Source organism: Pyrgilauda ruficollis, unplaced genomic scaffold, assembly GCF_017590135.1.
Source record: "Pyrgilauda ruficollis isolate IOZ18807 unplaced genomic scaffold, ASM1759013v1 scaffold12, whole genome shotgun sequence".
Classification (NCBI taxonomy): domain Eukaryota; kingdom Metazoa; phylum Chordata; class Aves; order Passeriformes; family Passeridae; genus Pyrgilauda; species Pyrgilauda ruficollis.
This window is the reverse complement of record NW_024510321.1, coordinates 11,908,097-11,930,656: the sequence shown is the minus strand read 5'-3', so window position 1 is coordinate 11,930,656 and position 22,560 is coordinate 11,908,097. Positions and strand designations below refer to the sequence as shown.

At 43.2% G+C, this 22,560-nt stretch overlaps 1 protein-coding gene across 1 annotated transcript in view; it reads right to left on the bottom strand.

Moving 5' to 3' along the window:
• Positions 1 to 20,667, bottom strand: part of NRP1 (neuropilin 1) — a 113,537-nt gene extending 92,870 nt beyond the window's left edge. Inside the window, 2 exon segments of the mRNA XM_041486622.1 lie at positions 16,669 to 16,843; positions 20,088 to 20,667. Of these exon segments, the coding sequence (XP_041342556.1) occupies positions 16,669 to 16,843; positions 20,088 to 20,154 (242 nt within the window). The 5' untranslated portion in view covers positions 20,155 to 20,667.
• Positions 20,668 to 22,560: the final 1,893 nt, after the last annotated feature.

The following is a 22,560-nucleotide window of genomic DNA, read 5'->3' as shown; positions in this document are numbered from 1 at the left end:
CAAATAGCATCTAAGTGCTTCCTTTGCTAAGTGGAAACAATTGCTTCTCCTCACTTTGCAGATTCTTCCTGGTGTTTCCTTAGGTGGCACTGACACAGTTCACAGATCAAGCATGCCAGTGCTGCTAATATTAAAGAAATAATTGGAACAAAATGTAGGAATGTTGTTTTTTTTATTTCCCACAGCAAAATTTCAACTTCTTCTACAAAGCAATATGCAATAATGTTACCATCTGTGTCGCTCTATTCAAGCCCAATGCACATTGCAGCTAGGAGAGTGTTCCCATGCTGAAACACTGCATCATTATTAGCAATTACCAACATAGCTGTGTTATTAGCAATGGGACATCTACAGCCAGTTTGCATCGTCTGTGCTGCTCTTATTTATTTTGGAGAAACAACGAACATAAAATGTCTCTGCAGGACGCTGACATGGTGTGTACAAAGGCAGACATCTCCTGCAATCTCGGGGGTGGACAGGGAGGAGGTGTCCAAGGGAAATGCTCAGGCACTGAAAGATACTTTCATCAGTGTTTCCTTTGGAAAAGGCTGCCCAAAAAAAATGCTAGGGGAAAGGTGGGAGGGAGGCGAAGAGGAGAGGGAAGGAGAGAGTCAAAAAAGCCAAAGATAAAAAGTATTTTTCTCACTGTAGTCAGCTCAGAAGCTTTTTTGACAGATAATTGCTAATTATTTGAGAGAGATGGGCACTTTTCGGCAGGTAACTGTCTCTCATGCCTTAAAACCCTGTAGAGCTAGTCTGGAATAGCCTTTAACACCTACTTTAAAAAACCCTAAGGACAGCAGACAGCAAACGGTCTATTTAACACCTGGGAAAAGCAGATACACTGCAAGAAAATATTAATCTCTTTTCAAAAACAGATGATTCAAGAGCATATTTTTAGAGTGCCTTTTAACTTAGACACCAATACAGTTTTCTGGTTACTGGGTCAGGGTGCTTAATGCCTGCGTCAGACACAGGACGATGCATGAGTCAAGTCCCTGGCTCAATGGCGAGGGAATGAGATCTGCTCTAACGTCTGTGTGCACAGTTGTGACTGCTTCTCTTCAGAATTTGCCAAGAATGCACATTAAAAGAAGCTGCAGGGTAAAAAACTACAGCTGCCTGACAGACAGGCAGCAGCCTCATTTTGCACAACTCTTGTCTGTACTCTGCTGAAATAAAAACAACAGGCTGATTCATAACTTCTAAATTATCCATGCATGAAAAGTGGATTTTCCCCTGCTATAATGAGAATATAGGAGCCTCCTTCCCCAGCACCATGCTGGGGCAATGGTCCACAATCTGCCCCCTCACTGCAGCTGGTCCAGACCATACACACTACAACAGGCTTTAACAACTCATTTGCTAAAAGCTTTTCCATTGACTGTGCTTGATACAGTCCTTAAGAGAAAGCTTATTTTTGATCCTTTTCTCCAGATCTCAGTCTTGGTTCCAGATACTTTGGGAGGGTTTGCCATGCTGGCTGCAGCCATGACCAAATGCTCTTGCCATGTACAGTGGTGATTCCTCAGTGCAGGGTGGACATTGTCAGGCAGATGCAGCCCTGAAGAGCTTTGGGAAAAACTTGCCTCCACCTGGACCAAAGCTGGGTATTTTTGGTCCTAAGTCCTTCCTGCCCTGAGCCTTAACACTGAGGGGTCTCATCTTCATGTTCTTTCTTTTAAAGAGTCTTTTCTGGGCTTAGCTGAGGGGATGGACCATGACCCAGCAGGGCCCTGCAACTGCTGTGCAGGGATGTGCTTCCCTCAGCCCCCCTCCTAGGGAAGGCCAACCCTACATGACACTTCCATGTATTTTAAAATGAAAACCAGAAGGGAACCTTCTTTTCAATAAAAACATTCAATCTAAAATTTTAAAACTAATAGGCAGAGTTAGTGACAAACTAGTATTGACTTAAGCAGAAAGGCTGGGATAGTCAGTGAAATAAAGGCTCTGAAAGACCATAATTAGATCTGTGTTTTTATGGAAACAAATATTTGGTTGACACAGATTGCTTAATTTTATCTTTTGCATTAAATAAAATGCAATTTCTTTGATTAGTAAGTTGAATGAGGTGACCTCCTAGACCCTTCCAACCCAAATATTCCTAGGATAGGGTGAAAAAAATCTAATACAACTCAGTAAAATTTTATTTTCATATAAGAATCGTAATAAAAAAAATCAAATTGAATAAATGTTTCATCATTTTATCATCACAATTCAAATGAAATTCATGACAAAAATTGAATTGAATGCTTCCCTTTTTCTTTGTGGGGGAAGAGAACTGAACAGTTGGAATTTAAGACATTCCAGAGTCAGACAATGGACTTTGCCAGGTTTATACAATATATGTTTACAATAAAACTTCCTAATGTGATTTAAACTAGTTTTTCCCATGATAAAGATATTTTCTACAAATTCTTCAACTGTTAGCAATTGTTGCAACTGTGTTGCATTTTTCAGTGCAGTTGCCCCCACCCCAGTCAAAACCAGCCAGTCATCTAAATAACACTTTCTCTGATGCTGAGATGGAACTCATCTGGAAAATTTTTGTTGTACTTTCCTGCCAAAAGCTATCTAAGATCATACCTTACTAAAAAAGCATTTTCCCTCTGGGTTCCTTAGTGGCAATACAGCAAAAAAAGGTATTCCTTGGGTTGCAATAAATAAGCACGTGCATGCGTAGATGTGCAGATGTGTGAGATTTCCCCAGCACAGAAACATACAATTGAGGTTACAGCAGTGACAGTTCCATTATAAACCCATTTTCACATGTTTGGAGCTTTCTGAGCTGTATTATTTTGACACAGAGGTTTACATTTGGCCCCTAGCTTATAGGTGATTTTTTTTTTTTTTAAGTTTCACAAAGTCTATTAATCCATTTTTGAGTTACCAGAGGGTAAAGAAACGCTTTTCCCACCTCTTAAATTCTTGTAGCCCTGTTATGGCATTGATTTTTGCACAGAAGTCTCTGCAGAGTTTAATAGCAATCAGCAGCCTGATGTGCCTTAATGACTTCCTCTGTGCATTCAAAAAATGGCTAAACTTGACAAGTTGAAACCTTCCAAGGGGCCAGTGCTCACTGAGTAATGGCTCCCAGGCCAGTTTGGGATTATTATTGTAAAGCAATAACAGAATAAAGACATTAAGATTTCCTTGAGTTTATAAAAACGTTTCAAAAAATTAGTTTTGTCTTCAGAACAGCCCCTGAGTTTAGAGCTAAGTATCCACTTCTCAGCTTGTGCACATCAGATTAGACCCACTGCAGTTATTGTAACTGCAGCAGGGAAGGATCCAAACCATTAAGGAAATACAAAGTGGTCAGCCACAACTTCATTTACTTCACTAGAAACATGCTGGCAAAAAAATGGTATAGTTAAGTGCAGGATGAGCCCCTTAATGTCAGTGTTAGCTGCTTTGCGCCATATTTTTGTGTAATATCTGAATGAGAACAATCCCCTGCAAACATAAGCCACACAACACATAAAAAACCATGGCATAGGCAAGTTTCTTCTTTGTCAGTGCACCTCATTTATCGAAAGCAGAACTGGCAGAGGACAGCTGTGCACAGGGAAAGGATCCTGAAGCAGCCAGTGTGACTTTCTACCAACCATGCCAGCAATTTGCAGATCAGGTTCTTCCTGAGCCAAAAGTCATGTCCTGGTATTTAATGGCTTTCAATCAAACTTTTTCTCATTGGTGTAATCTGGCTTTGAAGCCAAGCAAATATGTAGCCACCACAATGATTCGACTCCTAATGCTACTTCATGTGTTCTCAGAGAAAAGGATGGTAAACTCAGAGGTATTTTTTTTCTGGGACGAATTTTGATTTCTGTAAATTTTGATCATACAGTCAGGGGTGAAGAAACGTAGTCATGCAGTGAAATCAATACAAATTAACACTTCAATTTCCTTTTAGTTCTATTCTTCTTCTATAAATCTTCCCTTCAGTGGGAGTTTCAGGGCTATGACAGAGAACAGCAAAAGCATCAGGAAGTTGTGACTTTAGGAAGAATCTAACCTTACCAGCTCTTATTATTTTTAGCATGAGTAGCATGAAGTTTGGTTGCATATTTTAAAGCATCAGCTGTTGATATCGTGGTATTGCCAAACTTCTCATTTATGGCAGAGGAAAGTACCCAAAATATACTTGATAAAAAATGAAACGGGAACCAGTAGTAATTTTTGAGATACAAGGATTTTTATAAAGTTTCGCAATTTTTTGAGGCCTGACTTATGATGTCCAAAATTTGGAGTGGACAAAACTGATAAAGGGAACTGCTGCGTTTTACTGAGCAGAGTCTGAGTTTTCACATCAGCTGTAGAGAGGAGATAGGGAAGGACAAGGCATCAAGTAGAACAAGCAAATCATAAACCAGCCTAAAATGTTCTGAAAGGAGGTTAAGAAACAAGGCAGATGACCAGCACAGTACCTCGTGCATCACATGTACTCCAACAACACAAAATGATTGTGGAATGTTTTTTGGCTTTGCTTGTGATTGGTTGTTTTTTGATTTTATTTCGTAATTTTTCTAGCAGTACAAATGCCTTTGAATAGTGTGCATTGAAAGGAAAATAATGTCCAAACTGAAAAAAAATCCTACAAGAGACACTGGCACCACTAAAGTGCTCTTCAGAAAAGGGTTTTCTGGGGCCTAAAATAATTTTTTTTCAGTCCAAGCAAGACTGGGGAGAAATTTTTCCATTGACTTGGAAGAAGTCAGAATTTCACCCTGTGTGCAGGAATGGGAAATGCTCTCTCCACAGCAGACAGAACAGGTCCAAAATCTTCTGTGTCATCTGTTTCCACCCAATAACAGCTTTATATAAGTAAGTTAAGAATGAATAACTTAACAGCTGCCCAAGGCGGCTCTAAAGTGCTGCTTTCCCCTGCTGCACATGAGAAGGCAGCCATTAGTGCTGCTGCTGTGAGGTTCACTGCTCCTTGGGGGACTCTGCATTTGCAGAATGGCCTGGTTTTGTACTGGCAATATGCACACATCTGAAATTGCTTGCATTTGGATGCTGTTTGCTGCACAGTTTTGACTTAGTGCCATGTCTGTTACAGATTCTCCTCATCAGAGATAATGTGTCTCTTGTGAGCATGAGCCCTATTCTTTATTTTTGTTTGGATAACACTTCTCTCTGAACGTTAGAAGATTGGCACATGCATTTTTACATAGCAGTATATTGTTAAAAAAAATTAACAGCTAGAAGATGAACACCACAAAACAATGGAAAATTACTATTATACTGCTTTACATCTCCACCAGCAGTCTCTAAGGGTTTTGCAAACACTAATAAGCACATCCTCAGATATTTGAAAACCAGAGAAATATTACGCTCTCTGAGGAAACAGAGGCACAAAGATGATGACTGACTGTCCCAAGATCAAGCAGTAGGAGAGAGTTATCACTATAAAGAGTCACAGTACCACAGCATCCAATCCTGTGCTTTTTTTTTAAGATGTTAATGGAAAAAGAGTTTTGTACACATACAGAATTACTTTTGTCTTTATTTCATCTACTTTTAAGAAGCTACCCATTTGGTCTAAGTATTAAAGTGCAATCCTGATGAATGGTAAAACTTTAACTGCCTTCACTCTGAGTTAACATTTGTTCAGCTACAATACTGACCTTTCTTCTCAGAATTTCTAGGGAGCTGTGGAAGTGTAGAGTCAGCTCCTCACTCAGCTGATATAAATCACTGGGGTTCTACTAAGTTCAGTGGAATGATCTTTAAACAAATTAGGAATATATTCCATGAAAAAAAGCTTTCTTTCTTTACATATTTAAATCAAAATTATCTGGTATTTCTCAGATGAGAAAGAGCTAAAGCTGGGATGTTGAAAGGAAGGATTTATTTTCTTTTCTATGCTGAGCATATGGGGACATGCAAAAGTTACCTGGTGATCAGATACTTATATTCAGAGTACTCAGAGTTTGATTTCAGAGCATCAGATGAGCTGTGGTTACACCTATGAGCATGTTTTTACTTTGTAATTTCAGGTGTGGGGGAGGAACAACTGAGAAACTTGCATGTCATACAGAAGATCACAGGGTGACAGTGTGCATATGGATAATTTCCATGGAGTAAGTCAGGTGCTTGAAGGTCATACCACAGTAATTTATGTAGCTGCCTAGTAACACAAGTGCAAAAAAACCCTTCCTGGAAAGCATAAGTTACAGCAGACAGAGGAACTGCTTAGCTTAGACACTTTGGCTAAGCTTTTGTTTGAAGACTAAAAGCTGGGAGAAAATGGACGTGTCAGGAAGGCCCTCAATATGCACATCTACGTCTACATTGCAATTTGCAACTTACATTCAGTAAGGCAGTCCAATTAACTTTTGCTGCCAAATGTAGCTCATATGGGATCCCAAATCCTCTGCTAGCCGCAGTGACTAGTTATGTCACACAGAAGTAGGTTTGTACATTGTTTTTACAGGCACTATAACTTCACCACTTAGAAACCTTTATAGATACAAACCCTTACCTAGAAACCTTTCTAGGTAAAGCAGGACAGTGTTTGCTGCAAACTGCTGATATTAGCAAGGTTTATTCTGGGAAAATACTGACATTAGACACCTTTATACTAGAATACATGTATCCCCCAGTGCATGCTGAATTGTTTTAACTATACATAAACAAAACTTTAATTGAAATCATTAAATTGGTCCAAAAATGAATTCATGAAGACTAGGCTTAGAAGACAAAGATTAAAATTCCAAGGAGCACACAGGTACAGTTAGTAAAAAAAGTGTAAAAATGTGCAAGGTATAAATGTAATAGCCAGTAGAAGGAGTCTAATTGGCAAATGGCGAGAATGGTGCTTGGAGGTAAGTTTTAAGTTTAGTTTAGGGGAGAGCTATTTGTGTGGGAAAGGATGGTTTCTTGAATAATGGCTTACTATAATGAAAAGAATGAGAAGCAATTTGGGCACTATTAGCTACACTGCTCAACAGTAATAAGAAGCTTGAAAATTATGTCAGAGAAATGAGATAAAGATGACTATTACACTGTTGGAAGGCCATCATCTAGTGTAGCTGTGGAGAATAAATGAAAATGGAAACCAGTAAGGAACATAATACAATATACTTATGGTATTTTGTGTTTGAGCTATTAGCAGGTGCAGCTCTACTGCCATCAGTGGAGCTGTCTTCACTTGCTCTACAGCTCAATGTAGTCCTGTATCTATTTTATATATGTACATTTTATAGCCTATGTGCTATAAGAATGCATTGGAAAACTTTTGAAATGCATTAGAGCATTAGACTATGTGGAGTGGTTAAAATATGTACCTGATTTAACTGCTTGCCATCTGAAACACAAGGAGATGAACCTAAACTGTCTGCTGTAATGAATGTAAAGAAGTTTTGGATTTAGGCCCAGACATGAATATACAAATAGATAAAGTTTACAGAACTGTGACACAAAGTCCCAGGGGTTTTCTGAGAATGTCAAAAAACACTCAGCAATCAGAACATATGCCTTCCATGTTAATATATCTTATGCCTCTGTCCCCAAAAGAGATTATAGAGATGACTTTGAAACATGGAAAAAAGAAAGAAGACTTTTCGTTTAAAAGGTACCTTTGCATATTTTTCTAGACTTAACTAAAGCTACTCAAATGAAGCGACAGCCTAGGATTTCCTCTAAGAAGGGCTTTTAGCATGAGGGATATAAGCCTCTCATTTTGCATCTGGCAAAGTGGTGTGATCACTATGGAAATAGGCAGTGTAGCCTGCATTTCTACATGGTGATCAAACTAAACCTTTTCTAAATTGCTGATCTGCTTTCCTTGTTACAGATGAATACATCAGAAAAAAGTCAGTAGAAGTTGTCTGGCTTAATGACAGATTGGCATAAGAAGGCAAACTTTGATTGTTACTCATGCACTTAGGAACTTGTTCCCCTAGTAAGACCTAAGAGCTGGAGAAGAACAAATAACCTATTTATGGTGATCTATGAAGTTTGAGGCTGAATCTTCTACTGTTCTGTAAATTACTCTGCAAACATCTGAAAACCACTGTTATAAAAAGCAATTATTAACTTGTGTATTGCCAGCAATGTATGTCCTACTCATTAGCCCTGCTCAAGTGAGTCTGTGGTTTTAATTGACTACAGTGTGACTGTTTATGTGAATGAGCAAAACTTTGGCTTTGAGGGAGCATTTCTCAAAGCTCGAGGCAGAATAATCACTCTGGTGCGAACAGAGCTCTAGTTTTCTCTAGGTTACCAACTTTCAATTTATTTACAGAGTGTTGTAAGAAAAAAACAAAAGGAAAAGGACTACCAGTATATTTTTTTCAAAGAACAGCATGGCTGAGATGTGAGCTCAGATCTGTGCCCCCCTGCAGTGGGGTGCTCCAATCCCACTGCCACACCACAGCTCTGAGGGGCTCTGTCTTCACGTGGGGGCACGGAGCAGCCCAGAGCACAAATGTGCAACAGGGCCCCAGTGCTGGGAGCTTAGCGAAGGGATTAAACCAGGCTGTCACTCAGAGGGAGGCTCAGCCCATCTGTATTTAGGGGAGGCATGGGACGTGTGGCCACTGCAACTCCACGTCAGTGTGGAAGGCAGCAGACAACTGCCCAGTTTCTCCTGAACAGCAGCTGGTTATTGTGCTTCTGGGATGTGCATAGTTTCTTCTGGGCAAAATCATCACAATAAATGGGTGTCTCTTCCACATATGGAGATATTTTCTCAATGGTCCTTTTGAGCCATGTGAATTCTTCATTTTATAGCATTACATAAAACCCTTGTAATGATATTAACCTTCAAGATGAGTCTAAATATGCACAATCTGATCATGTTTAAATAAATTATTATAAAGTTCATACAGTTCATAACCAGCTCTGTGGATCACAGATTTTCACAGTACCTTGCAGGAGAAACAATCAGAAATTCGATTTCTGAAGTTACACTTTTAAAAACCTTTGATACTGCCCATGAAAATCAATTTCCTCCATGGAAGTTTAGGACTTGGGAAGGGGGTTATTCTCACATTTTTGTGAATTCCTACAGAAAAGCAAATGACCTATGCTCCCAAAAAGTTGGCAGGTGACTTATTAAACTTCTCTCAAATCTCCTTCAGGAAGTTAATTAAAAGTCTATTTGGAAATGGCCAGGTGCTTGCTTCCCACAGTGCAAGAGGGAAATCTGTCACTCTGTTTAAAAAATTGTTTGGTTACACGGGATAAAGAAATAATCATTATACCAAGCTGTGTGGTTTTATGATGGAAAACTGTGGCTTGGTGAGAAAAGTACCAAGGTCAATGCAATGAAAAACCCACAGTGAACTCAGACATGATTTCCGAAGTCAGTGGTGGATAGAGGCCAGGAGAACAAAGTCTTTCCTGTGGTTCACTTGAAAACAATTTTTAAGATTATGGGCAAAAATAACTCTCTAGCTTGAGAGAGTTATTAGCTTGAAAAAAATATCATTAGAAAATATTTTTTAGATGTTTTATAAGGATTGCTAAGGCTGACAAAATTACCTTGTTTAACACTGGATCCTGTCCTAAAATACTATGGCCAAGTCAAGTAACAGGAGAATAGTAGGGCTAAGCCTTTTTCATTCTTTATTCTGCCAAACCACTGCCTCTTGCAATCAGGATTGATTACAAACACCCAATTAAGAGGCATTTGGAACATGATCTGAACAACTAATCCTGTCTCTTTTTCTCTTTATACCTAATTATCAGCCTTAAGATGGGTATTAGGCTTTAATTGGTAGATTTACTTTAGGAACTTCTACATAAACTAAGAAAGCTATAACACATACATAAATACAGGCATATATGCACAGCCCTAAAAAGGTGCACATAAAATATGCTTATATCCACTATATCCAAGCAGTTTCGTGTGATATATAAGCCTAGACATATACATGTAAGTGCATATATATCCAGTTTTCAGACATAATTTAATTCTTTGGAAATACTGCAAAAGAAAATAATTTAATTTGGTTTTGTATTAGCTGTAAAAAGATCTCTATATCATAATTATTAAATTATGATCCAATGTTGTAGCCTTCAATGAACTATAATTAAGAAACTAAGAAACTAACAGAAACACATAGGTTTTTGTTCCAATTGGATTAGCACAGGAGAGGAGGGTGGAGAGAAGGGCAGTGTGGGGTTGACTGAAAACATATTGAGAGTTTCACAGACCTAAATCCAGCAACTCTGGGCTTCATTTTAGAAAGGACTTAGACCTTTGTTCTGAATTTGTTTATCTCTGTTCACAAAAAGGATGAAGGATTAGGCTTAAGGGAATCCACATTTGACCCTCAAATTTTTCCCGTCTGAAGGGCATCTGGTTGTAGCACATCTAGACAGAATTGTCCTCACAGTTAAGTGTTCAGATTAATAGAAACATCCATATATGACTAGTTTTACAGTTTTAATGTGCTGCTGTACTGAGACCTAAGTCAAGACTTTATTGTTACAGGGGATGCACCCATACACAGAGTGCAATAATGGACTCTGCATCCCACTCCTCAGCCTTGAACAGAGTCCTGCACAGACTCTCCAGCTATGACCAGGCACTTTGGTCATGGATTTCCTAATACCTTTTCCTGAGAAAACTTAAACTAAAACCATTAACAAATTTTTAAACAGTTTGACAATAGAGACTTTCACTAGAGTTAAATGCTTGGATAAAAACCAAAGGAATTGTTTCATTATACTGTATAATCAGAAAATAATAAAATTTCAAACTTCTTTTAACTCTCATTTAGTCCCTACAATAAAATAATAGCATCTTTATCTTTAAATACTTGCATCTGTGTGTGCAAATACATGTGGAATCTTGTGGCAAAGAGACATTATATATACTTTCATAATGCAAAATCTTCAAGTGAAAGAAAAAATTTTTGGGGTACAAGTGTTTTCTTCTTTCCTGATCCTGCACAGGGTCTGAACTGATTCCTTTCCTTGACAGGAACCTTTCCTGCAGCCATATGGAGGGTACAAAACAGCAGAGGTCTCCAGAAGGGCTGTCTGGGTCTAGCTGAGTGCTCCCTGAGAAAGCTTTTCATGTGCTTCATATACAGCAGAGAAATGCCCTCAAAGTACACCCAGAAACATGAGATACCACATGGCCCCCAATCTACTGCAACAACTCATTTTAAACTAAGCCAAAACCACTTGTTTCTTGTTTTAGGAATAGAATGAAGGATGGCCCCTTCATCCCTTTAGTAGTTCCAATTATCTCTTGGTAACCCCAAACAGCTCTTGAGGGACAGAATTTTGAGGGAGACAAAAAGGATAAGATGCTGCCTCTTCAGCCCAAGTATGGCCTTCCCAGTGTGTCAGTGCCCACGTCCCACTCTGGCTTTGACAGAGAGATGTCCAGGTCACTGCCCACCTCTGCCTGGGCAGCGCAGCCCATGGTGGGTGACTCCACACCTGTGGGATGGGTGGATTAGTGAATCCAGTCCAGAGCAAGCAGGGGACTGTAGGCATCCTTCCAGCTGCCCTCAACAGTGAGGAGGGGGCATTCCCATGTCTCCTGGATACCTTGTCCTGCTGAAATACACTAAAAGGCCAGGGCTGATGCTAGCTGATAGGGCCAAGCCAGTCAAGCCATATTTCTGTTGGAAAGCTCAGAGGCTTTGGCTCCTTCAGACCTCTCTGCTCAGCAGTGGGCAAACACAACCCTTACCTTCCACAGACCTGAACAACTCTGTTCCTGTGCTGCTCATCCTGCCTTGTCAGCTGCAGACACTCTGCCTGCTGAGCCCCACGGTGGCCAGGCAGAGGGAATTAGGAAGCTCTGACGGACATTTGCTACCCAAACAACTGATACAGTCGTTAGCCATCCTAGGGAGTCTGTGCTGAACCGTTCCCCACAGTCACCATGAATGGTGGGAGACAGCTCTGGGGGAGTGGAGGGCAGAGTTCCTACTGCTTCCATGGGCAGCGGGGCTGCACTGAGCCCAGAAACCTCGGGGCAGTTTGTGGGAACAGCTCAGGGCTGTCCAGCTCCAGGTGCCCCTGGGGCAGTCAAGAAGCAGCTGTTGTGTGCAGCTGATGGCAGAAACCTTCTGACAGGCCCAGTGGCAGCCCAGCAGGATCGCTCCTGGGTGGTTCTGCAGCTGTGCAGCAAGGACTGCCATCGGCTCAGCCCAAAGGGACTGCCTTTGGAACCGCCCCTGCACAAAAGGAACAAAGGCGAGGCACGAGGCCTGCACAAAGCAGACCTTCCTGCATGGAAGAATAGGAACCAGGATTTAGACAAAAGCAAATGAAAGCTTAAACTATGCAGAAACTAAAAGAAGGCTGAGCCATGATTTCGCTTGCTCCTGTTTATTTTACCAGCCTGAGTTTGTTATACCTACAGATTTGTAGCATAAATCCATTGACATTATTTAGAAGTAAAATGGATGAATGAATTTCTAACATCATTAAGGTCTGTGGGAGTTATGTGGAGCTATACTTTCACTCTGTAGGCCTGAATACCTATGCTTTCTTCCTTACCCAAGGATCTGGAGGAGGCATTTTCTTCTATAAAAACAAACATAGATATCTTTTTCTCTGTATTCTAAAACTGACCACAATTTCTATACAGCTCTGCTCTCATTCGTGTAACTAATCCCTAGTAAATGCAATATCAAGAGTAACTATCTATGACATCTCTCCTATAACTTGAATGTTTCCAAAATGGGCAATTTTTCCATTTTGAGAGATTTGGCAGCACTGTTGTATATAATCCACAAGTGTTAAGCAAGAATGAAATTTATTTACTACATCTATAAATGATGGCCATTAAAATAATAGTGCTGTGTGGCATATCTATGAAAACCTTGTAAAATAATACAGTCAAGTCTGGCAACAAAGTTAATAATTTGTCAGTAAGAAAACCACTGTTGGGCTTTTTCTACCCAACCCTCCACCTTTCTTAAGCCCTTTTCTTCTGAAGCTTCACATTCATTTTCTTAATGTTTTTAACCTAGTGTCTGTGAAATTTTTATTGCTCCCTAGATAATGACATCTGATCTGAATGTAACCACACACCTCTTTGCTCAGCAACATTTGTCACAAACCATTATAAATTATCATGCTGATAGTGTGCATTGCTGGGAAACCGGAAAAGTTCCATAAATTCAAAGCACTGTATCAGTGACATTCTTGTTTATTATCTAGGTATAAAGTTTTACTAGATTCAAGATGGCTACATTTACACAGTAGGATACTTCAGCAACACGAGACTTGTACAGCTTGCACTAAGTGCTGAAAAGCATTTACCACATGCAAGAAACACTGGAGCATTTTAACTAATATGTGGCCATATGTTTTGTCTCTTCTATTAATTTCAACCATGTTCCTGACTCCAAGAATGCATGCTTATTATTGGGACTTGCTTGAGAAAAGGCAAAATGGCAAAAAAAACCTACTTTTCTCCTAAAGTACAACCATAATTTCTGTTTCTTGGCTTCCTAAAGAGGAGGCATAACACTCATTAGAGTTAAATGTTAAAAAGACACTGTGAATTTTTTCATTATATATGGACTTGATAACAATCTGTGGTTGACATGTTTGTGTACTTCCTGTCGAAACCCAGTATTTCCATAATGCTGGTACAGTAGTCCTGTCTAGAAGATTCTTTATTAGATGAACCTAGCTTGTATGAACATATTTTTAATTATTTGTGTATCTTTATTCTTCAAAACTGTGAAAGTTGAGTAGTTGAAATACCTCCAGAGAAAAAGGAATTTTCACCATGTTTACTTGAAATTTAAAACAACTCAAATGGTTCTGATTGTCAGAAAAACATACATATATGAATTTTATTAGCAGTCATTTGAGAAATATTTATTCATTAAAGCATAGCATAATAAGTAGGTAAATCAAGGGCATATTCTTAAATTAATTCCAAACCCTAACATACAAAGAGACTAACTGGGAACAGCTTCAGTAACAGCTAGTGCTTAATTCTGCTGCTTTTGATTTTCCCCAGAGAATCAACCTTTCACCAGTTTTACATTTCAATACATCTAGCCCTCTATATACAGCAATATTTTTTAAAGTTAGGTAAAGCCTCTTGATTTTCTTGTTGGCACTTCGGAACAAGAAGGTAACCTTTCCAAAGTCAAAATGTTTCCCTTCCTGGGCTCAGGGGGTCCCTGTTATTAAAGCTGTTTTCAATGCTAACTAAGGTCCAAGTTGCAATGAACAGCATTATAAAGAGGATTTTGGGAGCTAGGCCAGCAAGCTAATCTTCTCTAGTCTACTCTAATTGTATGGGACATTTTTTGTTCCCAGACATGAATTCCCTTATCTCTCATTTTCTATCTGCATTTCATATTTAAGTGGTTATTAATTTCCAGTGCTAAACCTTTCAATAAACTAGACTGTAACCTAAATCACACATTTCTAGATTGCAAACTGGGTTTCTAATAAGCTAAGCATATTAGAGAAACAAAATGTACTTAGCTGGAAAAGAAAAAAATCTTGTGATACATTTATTGCATTAATCGCTGTTGTATTCAATATTCAGTACAAGGAATGTGAATTTTGTAAGTAGATGCTGAAATTTCAGACCACGGAGATTGTTGACAAATTCCTGTTGCTGAAATAATTGTTCTGGTCCTAAGGGTTTTTTTTGTTGTTGTTGGTTTTTTTTCCCCCACAAATACAATCGCTCTCAAGTTAAAAAGAGCAATTTTCAATATAAATGAAGTAGCAGCTGATAATTTAGCATAGCCTAGAAAATTAGTATTTCAGCACAGAGAAAATAATGGTAAAGTCATCACCATCATACACTGCAAACACAATGCAAACAACCCTGTTGAGAGACTTCCTTCCACCCACTACCATCTCATTACTGCTTTGGGCTCCATTTCAGGGGCAGAAATAATGCAGCGGGGAGAGTGGACAATGAACACTGAGAAGGAAGCAACAGAGGGAGGGAGTCAGTCCTTTCCCTGGACCCAGTTCAGCTCAGTCTAGCACTGTTTAGCACAACACTGCGCCACAAAGATTACTTGTTCTTCAAATAATTGTATGCTGTACACCATTTTACTGCTGCCAAAGACCATGTTGGTTTTACAGAGTTGGAAAAACATGCATTCTAGCAAGGGAGAAAAAGGATTTGACACTGAAATATGCTTGATTTAATTTCCTAATTTCTCTCTAAGAGGCAAAGATTGACAAATATTTTAAAGCATTAGCAGCATTCCACAGAATGAAAGCAAAACCCGTATCAAGAAGACACAGAGAAGTGAACCATTGCCTGAGTACAAGACATTAAAAATTAAAGAATGGGAAGTCAGCGTGTGAACATATGGTGTGAATATGAGCTGCAGCTCCAACACCACAGTAAAAACTCATCTTCGCAAAGTTTAGTTTTACGAGCACAGGGTTTTCCTGCATTATCACTCAACTATTGCACTGCAATGCTCATCTATAAGTGGTTGTAAAATATCATAAAAAAGCAACTAAGTACCACAATGCATCATTAAAAATTTCATTTTAAGAAAACAATAATTATGATCTAAGCAATCAATTTATTAAATAATAGGACAAAGACATGCATAGTAAAAATTAAGTGCTTGAGTACAGTTGCACTCTTTCCCTAAGTCTAACACTCTCATCTCATGGTCTATCACAAGCACTCCTGATAAACTGAGCATCATTTTATGGGACCAAATCCTGTATACTACCATGAAATACCAAACACCACTGGCTATTGAGTTTAATCTTTCTGACATGCAGAGAAAATCTTGACTGGTAGCATTAATCAACAGCAACTCTCTTGCAGTTATCAGTAGGGGATAAAAAATTATGATACACAAGAAATATTTAAATAACTATGATACTCCAGAAATATTTAAATAATGAATCACTAAAATATTTTCTTCATGCAACAAGCTGGCTGAATTCAGAGGGCATGTTGAAGAGGGGAACGATCTGACCATATGTTGCCTTGTGCAAGCTGCGAGATTTACAGATTTGGGGAAAAGTGGAGAACAGCTTCTGGGAGGTTCCGATTCTCCTTCTCACTTTTGGAATGGGTGGCCAAAGGGAATGCGAGGACAGGGGACAAAGGGAGCTCAGCTCCCTCCTTTCTCCTCTCAGGGCACTACAGGAGAGTAGGAGGAGGGGAAAGAAAAGCTACTGGCTATAAATCAGCAGCAAAGGGAGAAATAAGGAAATACAACTATCAGTTCTGCAGTCCACCGCCCCTTGAAGGGTGAGGGTAATTGTCAGACTAACTCTGCGTTAAGAAGATTTGCCCATTTATAAGCAGCCTGTCTCTTCCATGGGGTGTTTGTAGTCTTGGGGGTACAAAAAGAAAAGGAGCTCCTTTTTGAAACCCAAACAAGAGACATACAAAAGCAAGCGGGCCAGCAAAAGGTGCCTCACCACAACCGCGCCCCCACTCCGCGCATCGCCACCGCCCCCCGCCCGCAGCGCGCCGGGCGGGCGCAGGTCAGACGCAGCTTGCAAACCTCAGAAAGCGGTGAAGACATTTTTAACACGCACACACACACAGACAGACACACAGACAGACAGACACACACACACAGAGCTCCCTCCCGCTCGGCCCCGGCGCGCAGCACGCCCGCGGAGTGCCCGCGGCGGCCGGCAGGTGTCGCCGTGGCGCTCCGCAGCGCTGCGCGGGCGGCGCTCTCTCGCTCTCTCGCTCGCTCCCTCACTCACTTGCAGTCGCGGTCCTCCAGGTCGAAGTGCGGGTTGAAGTTGATCATGATGCGCTGGTACGGCTCCGGCGCCTGGATCAGCCACTCGCATTTCTGGCTGGGGTGGTAGGACTGCGGGTAGCCGGGAGACGTCAGGTACCCGGGGCTTAAAATTTTGATCGTGTCGCCACACTTGTCTGCGGGGGAAGCGAACACACGGGCTGGTCTGAGTGCCCCCGGCAAGCGTCCGGGAGCAGCCCGCAGCAGCGGACCCGGCAGACTGCCGTGGGAATGCTGCGGGGCCGCAGCCTTCTCCAGGCTAACTTAGCATCCTTCTGCTTTTAAAGGCATCTGAGCTACTTTCTACCGGAGGGAAGAGGTCTCCCTCTCCGTCCCCCATTCCTTAAATCCGATGGCTGGAGAGACAGCAGATAGCAGAAGGCATCCCCATTTCTAAACAGCATCCTTTTAAAAAGCCTGCCACTCCAACAGTACTCCTTACAGTGTTAAGGCCTTGCCCCTTAATAACAGCTTTAATGTTGGCTGAGAAGCATACATGGGACACAATTAACTCCAAAAACTATACTCTTCTTAAGTGTGAAGTTTCAAGAAAAGCTGGGAGGAGATGTTAAGAGATGCTATTTGACCCCCTGCCCAGCTATGGAATAAGTCTGGTCTGTGTCACTGACCACTGGGATTGTATTGGTGGATCCAAGCAGGACACCCTCGCTTTGTTTTATCAGTCTGTAAATCTAGGCAGGTTGAAACTATCTGTGCTCTTCAAACCCAGGATAGAAGAGAACAAAGTAGCTCTAGTGAAGCAGAAATCATCCGCTATTTACTCTTTCAAGGACATTTGTTCATGCTTGGAGACTGCATCAAAGTAATGGAGCAGAACAACCTCCCTTCCTCTTCCCCTCATTCCTTCCTCCCCTGAACAACAACAAAGATTCATTTCTAATAGCAAAATAGTTGCAAAAGTTTCTAGAATCACAAAGTGTGATGGTGAAATGCGGTATGCTGCATCTTGCTCCTTTGGTCAGCATTGTCAGGGTTGCATTTTAAGGTTTATAGAAAAAAAAAAAGAGACAAAAACATCCAACCTACACAGTCACTCACTTCACTGTCCAGTGCATGTTTGTGTTATCACTTTTTTTACTACTATGGATTTCTTTCTGTGGACCTTCAGGTAGGAAAAACTTTCTCCAAGTGTGGTTGTTTAATTTTGAGCAATAAAACATGACCGTAAACTATGGATAGGAAGAATGTCCCCACTAAAGCAAGACTATATATCACTACATCTCAATAATGGTATATACAGGCTGCGGTACTCTATCTAATACATTCTCTGTGAAAGCAAAATGGCAATCCTTGCTCTCAGCATGAATTTATAAATATACAGAATTTTATTGTAGGAAAAACCAGGTCAAATGGAAATGAATGAGGAAGCACACATCAAAAATGCATAAAGCAACACTCTTTATAGAAATTATTTGCCATAAATTAGTAGGGAAGTGGTTTATAGGTAGTCAGATGTATGGTCAAAACCCAGATAAAGCTAAGCACGTCTCTAGGAAAGGCTATCTTATTATATTTCTGCTGTGCCTTTGCAAACAGGCTGTTTTCCTCTGACCAGAACAAAAGGCATTGGTGCTTAAAGCTCAAAAGCTGTCACTGGTGATCTTGCTAATCCGCTGTCTGGGGCTCTCAGGGAATCTTGCCTTTTCCTCCCTGTGTAAGCATACTCGGAAAGTGATCTTGTCTCATTAAGCCCACTCCAGCCCTGCAAACATCATGGCAGGGTCTGGCATCTGTTAAATGCCTGAAATAAAGCAGTGCTGCTTCTAGTCACTTGACAGAGTCACTTCAGAGGACGCTGAGGTGGACTCACTACCACCAGCGCTCCTTAATCTGCGACTTCTGGGAAAGTGACAGTGTAATAAGATAATGCAGTCTGCTAGACTCCTTGGCTCTGTGCAATCTCTCTCACACTTGATTAAGAAGAGCAGTTTCTAATGACTTTGGACCATTAGTCCCAAATAAGGTTAATGAATTAATTTAGTGGACACTAATACTGCATGTAGGGGAAGGTGGCATTAGTAGGTCTGGTAGGTTGTAGATGAGGTTAATGGCCTTGGTGACCACCACATTAACCACTCGTGGTGGAGGCTTCTGCCCAGCAACTTGCTCTCCTCCTCTTCTTTTCACAGGGAGAAATGATCAACAAGAGCATGGGGGTGGCTCCCTTCTGTCCCTCAGAGGGACAGGGTGGCAGTATGGGTCTCTGTGGGAGGCAGCTGCCCACACCCCGAGCTGGGCTGGGGGAATGAGCAAAGTGCACCTCTCGGAGCATCCCCACACCAGGCTTGATGCACCCCTCTAGCACCTTTGCTCCTGTGCCACAGCACTCGAGGAGGCAGCTCCTGATTAAACTAAGCAGCCTCCTCAAAACATATTGGGAAAGGGATTAACTTCCATCATAAAACACGTGATTTTAATACTCTTGCTTGACACTCCACTCGCGGTCCCTTATTAAAACAACATACCAGTGTAAGTGGAGGGTGCTCACTTATTTTAATTACTTTGATTGAAAACCCAGTCAGGCAAAAGTAAATATTTGATAATTAGTTAATAGTAATTGCTCAGGATTTCTCCGGAAAGGAAGATTCACATGAGCTGTTTCATGTGCAAGAGCTAAACGTCAAGCAGTCCCACAATTAGACCATCTTTAAAAATGCATCATGCAGTAAAATATTCACAGTGCCCGGGCATTGTTCGGGGAAGGAGGGGCATGCTGCTTTTAATTAGTTGTGTTTTCAAGGGTTGCCTGACAGTAAACTAGACACACCAGTCATTTGTTATGGGATTTCTCCTCTTGGAAGGGAGTCTCGAGCCTTCACAGAGAAGCTCAGCTCCCCTCTTGGCACAGTGTAAGTTGCACGTAAACTGCAGACTTGGGAAAGGGGTACTCTAGAGAGTGCTCCGTGTGAAGACTATTCGCAGGTACACACACAGCTACTAGTAGGCACGATCTAAAATTTTACGCTTTGGAAAACAGAAAGGGCGGGCGGGGAAGAGAGCCTTCCCTTTAAAGCGTTCATTATCTTTCAGATATTGAAGGAGAGACGTTTAATTGCCTATGGGACGGGACGCTATTAAGATAATTGGCTGTCCTAATCTAGTGAGAATGAGCAGCCTGCTTTATACAATAACCCCAAAAAGCAGAAAATAAAGTCGGAAAGCATTGTCGGGGCGGGGGGCGACCCTCAGACGAGGACTGCGCCGCATCCCTCCTCGGGCAGAAAGTTCCCCCCAGCCGGGTTTGTGTCGGTGCCGGTCCCGCGGCCCGCCGGGCACCACCGCCCGCCCCCGCGCCGGCAGCCCCGCAGCCCGGCCCCGCAGCTGCCCGAGCTGAGACCCGACGTCCCCCGTGACACTCACCGCTCCGCAGAGCCCTGGCGAGGGTGAAGGTGAGGGCTGCACAGTGTAGGAGAAGTCCCCAATCCATTTTCCCTTCCGACAGCAGGGAAAGGAGGAAAAAAAAAAATAAAAATGCCTTCCACGCACAACTCTTCCTTAAATCCTCCAGCCGGAGTGAGGAGCAGAAAGCACGGTCCGCAGGGGCAGTCTCGGGGACAGAAGGAGGCTGGCTTCTCTCTGTGCCTCAAGCCGCCCGCATCCTGTCATTTAGCTCCGGCTCCCTCTCCCTTTCCCCACACTTGTTCCTTCCCCAGGAGCCGCTGCCCCTGCCATTCCCAGCGAGACTAGAAAGCCAAATAAAAAAACGAGGGGAAAAAAATAACAAAACCAAAACCCAACAAACACACAAACAAGACAGACAAAAAAATACTGGCGGCTGCCGACACCTCAGGAGCGCTCTGCTGGGCGAGGGTGCTCTGCGGATGGGAGATAAGGAAGGGAAAGCGGCCGTGAGCGGGGACCAGCCGGGGCTGGAGTTTGGCAAACTGCGTCCCCCCTGCCTGCCCGCTCTCCAGCGGCAGCGGCTCCCGCGGGGCCGAACCTCGGGCAGAAAGTTCCGGCGGTGCCAGGCGGTGCCCGGCGGTGCCCGGCGGTGCCCCGCACTCACCTGCCCCGGCGGGAGGCGAGCGAGCGAGCGCGCTGCCGCAGCAGGCACTGCCGGCCGGCGGGGAAGTGGGAAGCGCCCGGGCGGCTCCTGCTCGCAGCCTGAGGAAGAGGAGCGCAACTCAGCGGCAATAAGAGAGGCCGAGGAACCGCCGTCTCCCAAGCCCCAGTCCCCTCCCCCTCCCCGCCCTCCTCCTTCTCCTCCTCCTCCTTCTCCTCCTCAGCCCCCCAAGACATCGGCAGCGCGGAAGAACGAACAAACAAACACGGCAAGCCCCAGCTCTGGCACTCAGCCGAGGCGGGGACTGGCGAGGGGGAACGCGAGGAGCAGAGGGGGGGCGAGAGGCGGCGGCCCCCGCCCCGGCAGGTAGAGCCGATGCGGGCGGCGGCACCACCTGCGCCCGCCGCCCCGCGGGCTCCTGCGCGGCCCCGCCAGCCTGCCCGCCCTGCCCTGCCCTGCCGTGTCCTGCCGTGCCCTGCCCGGCCGCCCCCGTCGCCCCGTCCCCACACACAGACACACACACGCATCCCTGCCCACCTCCCGGCTCGCTCGCCTCGGGTGTCCCGCGGGAACCCTGCCCCGTCCCTTCCCGGGCCATCCCCTCTGCCACCTTTCCCTCCTCCGCCACCTTCTCTCCCTTCCAACACTCTTTTTTTGTTTCGTGCGAGAGTGCGTGTCCCTCGAAGTCCCTGCCCTTTCCCCATTGGGACATCACCGTCCCTACTTGTCCTAGGGGAAGCAGGCTGTGCTGATGTGGGGTGAGCTGCCAGGATTCCCCGTCAGATTTCCTACCCCCAGGTGTCAGCTTGTCTGGCCACTGCATATCTGATCTCGGGGGGAGGCCTCCCTGTATCCCCTCCCTTCCGACTCTTTTCCCACCTCCCTTCTCACCCACTCTTGCTGTCATTCCTGTCTCGCTCAGCTCCCGTTGCAGCTTTGCCCCCCTCAGTCTGTCTGTCTCTCATGAAGCCTCTTGAGGGGCTGAGGAGCTGCTGGGGTCCCCCAGGGCCGACTCTGCTCCCGAAGGAGGCTGTGCAATGTGAAATCCCCACTGGGGAGTGTGTGTCTCCTCCTGAGTATTCTTCTTCCACTCTGGCACCAGAGGAGTGGAACAAAGCGGGGACATAGCAGGCTCTGAATCCTGCTGCTTTGGCCGCACGGCCTGGTGCTCACAGCCTACGGGCCCTGTCTCTTCCTTGCCCTATTGCCCTGCCTTACAGGCTGTCCCTGCACCTGGGGAGCGATCACTTTGCTGAACACAACTGCTTCTTTTATGTGGAGTACTTTGCACACCCTCTATGTGAGGGCAATCCAGTTGCTGGGATAGGGGTTACAGGAAGAGCTCCAAGGCTGAAAGCTGAAACACAGTGTTAAATGGCCCCCAAAGATGGCTCTATGATAGGAAAATTACCTGCAGCCAGTGGTGGATGTCAGCCTCTGTCATGTCCCAGAGCAGTATGAAAACAATTTGTTGCTGGTGCACAGTCAAGGCAAACTCTGTTAATGCTTCCTCAGGAAAAAGGCCTGATAGAAGACCTATTCCATAAGGAGTTTTTCTGAAGGATGCAGTGGGAAAAGGGCTGGGTTTTGCTGAGGACAGTCATCCTCCAAGTGTAGCCATGGCAGTAAACCCCTGTCCACTCTGAAGATATAGCCCTGCTTGAAACAGTTTTCAAACATAGCTGTCAGTCTGCAGCCACACAGATTAACTACAAACATGTTACATCTGTGTACAGAAACCATACTCAAATCCATCCCTTTGTCTCTAGCCCTGAGTCTGAGATTTCTCCTCTCACTCTCCCTTGCTGCCCTTTTGAAGCCCTGAGTTTA